This window comes from Gracilinanus agilis, chromosome 5, assembly GCF_016433145.1.
Source record: "Gracilinanus agilis isolate LMUSP501 chromosome 5, AgileGrace, whole genome shotgun sequence".
NCBI classification, from domain to species: Eukaryota; Metazoa; Chordata; class Mammalia; order Didelphimorphia; family Didelphidae; genus Gracilinanus; species Gracilinanus agilis.
The window spans coordinates 209,986,745-209,990,917 of record NC_058134.1 but is presented as its reverse complement, the minus strand read 5'-3'; the positions used below and the strand labels follow the sequence as shown (position 1 = coordinate 209,990,917).

The 4,173-nt window shown below is 40.0% G+C and overlaps 1 protein-coding gene across 1 annotated transcript; it reads right to left on the bottom strand.

Annotated features, from left to right (window-relative positions):
* Window positions 1-1,700: 1,700 nt before the first annotated feature.
* On the bottom strand, window positions 1,701-2,210 carry UCN3 (urocortin 3). Its single transcript, XM_044679737.1, has one exon. The coding sequence runs from the start codon at window positions 2,208-2,210 to the stop codon at window positions 1,701-1,703; it is 510 nt and encodes a 169-aa protein (XP_044535672.1).
* Window positions 2,211-4,173: the final 1,963 nt, after the last annotated feature.

The following is a 4,173-nucleotide window of genomic DNA, read 5'->3' as shown; positions in this document are numbered from 1 at the left end:
TAAGAGGAATATTGATTAACTGGAGGTTATGCAGAGAAAGACAACTAAAATGGTCCATTTTATCTTAGGATCAGTTCAAGAAACAGTCATTAATGATTAACTTGGAGAAGACTTAGGAGAGAGATCAAATATTGTATTGGACTTCAGAGATCATCTCTGCAGATGAGTTAACTAAGACCCAGGATGGCAAAGTGACTTGCCCAAACTCACAAAAGTATTAAGTATACTAAGAAGCAAGATTCAAACCCAGGTCCTCTGACTTCAGAGTCAAAATTCTTTCCCATGTGCCATGCTGCCTCTCTATTAGCTGGGTTCAAATATCTGAAGGACTGTTGTATGAAAGAAGGATTAGAATTGTTCCATTTAGCTCCAGAAGGCAGAATCAGGAACACTGAGTAGAAGTTGCAAAGAGGTAAATTTAGATGTGATGCCAGAAATAATTTTCTAACAGTCAGAAATATCTTTATGTTGAAAGGCTTACCTCAAGATGAAGTGGGTTCCCACTACTTGTAAATTTTTCAGCAGAGGTGGGATGATCATATGTCAGGTAAGTTATACTGGGCATTTCTTTAAGGTATGAGATACACCAAATATCCACTGAGGTCTCTTCCAACTGTCCAAATCTAAATTTTTTTTTTTTAGTCTTAATGGGGTTATTCCTTGCAGGGAAGGTGCTTTAAAGTCTCACCCTATGACTGCCATAAAATGATAAAGATCAAGCTGGAAGACATCTTAGAAATAATCTAGTCTAAAGCCCTTATTTCACAGTTTAGGAAACCAAGTCTCAGAAAAGTTTAAGTGACTTCACCAGAACCACTGAGATAGTCAAGTGTCAGAGCTCAGATTCGAACTGAGATCTTCTGACAAAATCCAGCATGCTTTTTATGTTTTCTCTCTCATTGTCATTTGTGCCCTTTAGCCTGTTTCAGAAATTGATCTTGCTTCTTGTCGTGGGCAGTTCTAGATGCTGGGAATCGCTTTCATCCAAATGGTAGCAATGCTCATAGTCTCAAGCTAGCCCAGCCACTCTCAACATCCTCCTCACCATTGCCACCACACACACAACCATCACACACTGTAAACTTTTCTCAAAGCCCATGATCTTCTTTTTAGCATTGAGTAGGAAGTCTAATCTACTAGCGAGTGACCAGGACTGTTAGGCTTGTTTTTTTTTTTTTCTTGATAGTAGAAATGCAATACTGCAGAGGAAAGAACTGAAACAAGTCAGAATGGTTTTCAAGATTATTGGTTTTAATATGGTAGGAGGGAATAGGAATTGGATGAAAGATGAGGAAAAGCCACCTGGAAGAGGAAGGTATAAAATAGGATGAAAAAGAGACAAACTCTGGCAATTCTCTTCATAGATAAGGGGTCATATGCGAGAGGCTTAGAGAAAAGGGTTAACTTTGTTTAAAGTCAGAGGGTCTGAGAAAGGAAACATAGTAGGTTGTGAGAGGCATTAGCAACTGGGCCTTTAAAACTGAGAAAACACAATTCTGTTTATATGTACAGAGAAAGGGTAATCCGCAGACCAAGTCAGAAGGGAATAAGTGACATAGATTAAATAATCAGATAGGTTCCAACCACAAATACCAATTAGATTACCCAATCCGCCATCTCCCTTCACCCAAGCTTAGCCTCTCTAAACGAGGTGCCTTCCACTCCCTATAGCTTCTGCCAAACTTCCTCTAGAAGAATCTCTACTTCCTTCGCCCAATTTGTGCCATAAGATGAGCATTGGCAGCCGCTTTGGCCTTCAGGTTCTTGGCCTTGGCTATGTTGAAGAGGATATTCATAATGTTGGTAGGGACATCAAGGGACAGGGTGAACTTAGTGCGCCGATCACTCTGAGCCTTGTTCTGGTAGAGCTTCCTCTTTAGCTGCGCCTGAGACTGGTACTTATACCTGGTACCCTCGATCCCTGCCCCGATCCCTCCACCACCTCCAGATAAAGTTCTTTTCTTCTTATCTTCTTCATTCTCTTCTTTCTCCTCCTTGTATTCCTCCTCAGAGGATAGTTCCTCACTGGGAACGTAGCCAAAGCTCCTCTTGTTCAGGGAGGACCCATCACCTAGCTGACTCTTAGCCCCAGATAAGGCAGTATTAATATAGCTGAAGATGGACTCTGTCTGGTAGAGCTTGTGGGAGATGCCTGTTCTCGAGGTTCCTAGGAGTAGCAGTAGGAACAGAAATTGAGCAGGGAACAGCATTCTGCCCTGTATGGGGGGAAAAGGTGGGACAAAGATGTAAAGGAAGTTGGATGTTATTGCAGCTCTTATGACATTTATGATATTCATTGTTTTGTGGTCAAAAGACTAAATCACTCATCTGCTCAAAATTCCCAAGCTCTTAGTTGTAAAGGGTACTGAGTAAGATAAGATTCGTACTACCTACCAGTGGGGAAAAAAAGCTCCAAGTACAAATAAAAGGCAGCACATTTTAAAGTGAATCATTTGCCAATTCATTTGGCATTTGACTACATCCATTGTTTTTGGGGTTTTTTTTGAGGTTCATACGGATGTGTCTACATTTAAATGATGCTTCTGAAAGATTTAGATCCAGAATGACAACTTAGGTAGTATATGACTTTCTGTTCTTCTTCTTCTTTTTTTTAACCCTTTCCTTCTGTCTTAGAATCTATACTAAGTATTGGTTCTAAAGCAGAAGAGCTGTAAGGATTGGGCAATTGGGGTTAAGTGACTTGCCCAGGGTCATCAGCTAGGAAGTGTCTGAGGCCAGATTTGAACCAGGACCTCCTGTGTGCAGAGCTGGCACTTTATCCATTGAGCTACCTAATTGCCTCTGAATTTTCATTCTTAAGACTTAAGAGAGGAGCATTCTCTGGCTGTGGGAATATCCAGTTAGGAGTATCTTAATCCCTCTATTTGGTCATTTGTAATAAGGTTTTTAACCTCATTACTTAGCTGAAACTGCATTCCCCAAAGCCCAAACATTTCTTAAATGACAAATTTACTGACCTTTTCTCAAGCCTTATTGTTTTTTATCTCTCTGTAGCATTTGACTCTATTGACTCTTTGGGTTTTTGTGACATTTTCTCTCTTGGTTCTCCTATCTGTTTCACCAGTCTCCATCAGCCCCTCTTGCTGATTCATCATTTGCGTCACAACACTTTAATACAGCTATACCCCATGGCAGTGTCCTACATTCTTTTTCTTTCTCTCTCTGTCTCTCTCTCTCTCTCTCTCTCTCTCTCTCTCTCTCTCTCTCTCTGTCTCTCTGTCTCTGTCTCTCTCTCTCTCTGTCTCTCTCTGTCTCTCTCTCTCTCTCTCTCTCTGTCTCTCTGTCTGTCTGTCTGTCTCTCTCTCTCTCTCTCTCTCTCTGTCTTCCTCTCTCCCTCTCCTCCCCAAATAAAAAATACAATAGAACATAAATAATGCTAGTGAATAGTTTTCTAAATGGTCTGCAAGGATCCTTTTGTAAGGTTTAGTAGACTTTCTTTTCTATTTGAGTGTGACACTCCTACATTAGTCCATATGCCTAGGGTCTTCTCTTCTTTCAGAGTGGGAAAAGTCGTAGAGAAAGAGTTAGCTGACCTGAATAATTGGAGGTTGGTGTATTTGATGTGTACTGCTCCTAAGGGAATTGGATGCTTCTGCCTGCAGAAAGGAAGAAAGAACATAAAACTTCGTAAGATTTGGTGTTGGAAAGGGCCTTAACCATTATTTAGTTTTATCTCTGTATTTTACTGAAGTGTATCAAGGCCAAAGAGGTAAAATGTCTTGTTTAGGATCTCAGCAGAAACAAGTAGAAATGCCAAGATTCAAACCCAGTGCTCTGATTCCAAATCCAGGTACTTTTCTCAACTTACAAACTCACTGATTTAATAAAGGAAAGAAACGATTCCTTTTGTGCCACATTCTAAATAGTATAATGGATTTAATATGTTCTCTTCATGTGTAAAGGATTGGAGAGTAAATTCTCTATAATTTATAGCCTTAGAGAGGTACCCACCAGTGAGGTTCTGCTCAAATTCTTTCTCAAAGTGTACAGATGATCCTGGGTCCTTGAAAGTTATGCCAGAGGAGCCCAAACTATACAAAGTCCTTAGATTTTTTTTCCTATTTAACTATTTTTTCTTTTTTTTTAGACATTTATTAATATTCGTTTTAAATCTGTTTACATACTTTATGCCCCTACTTTCCCCTTCACCCC

Coding starts and splice junctions, on each gene's coding strand:
- UCN3 (XM_044679737.1), bottom strand. CDS start 2,210: ATGCTGTTCCCTGCTCAATTTCTGTTCCTACTGCTACTCCTAGGAACC.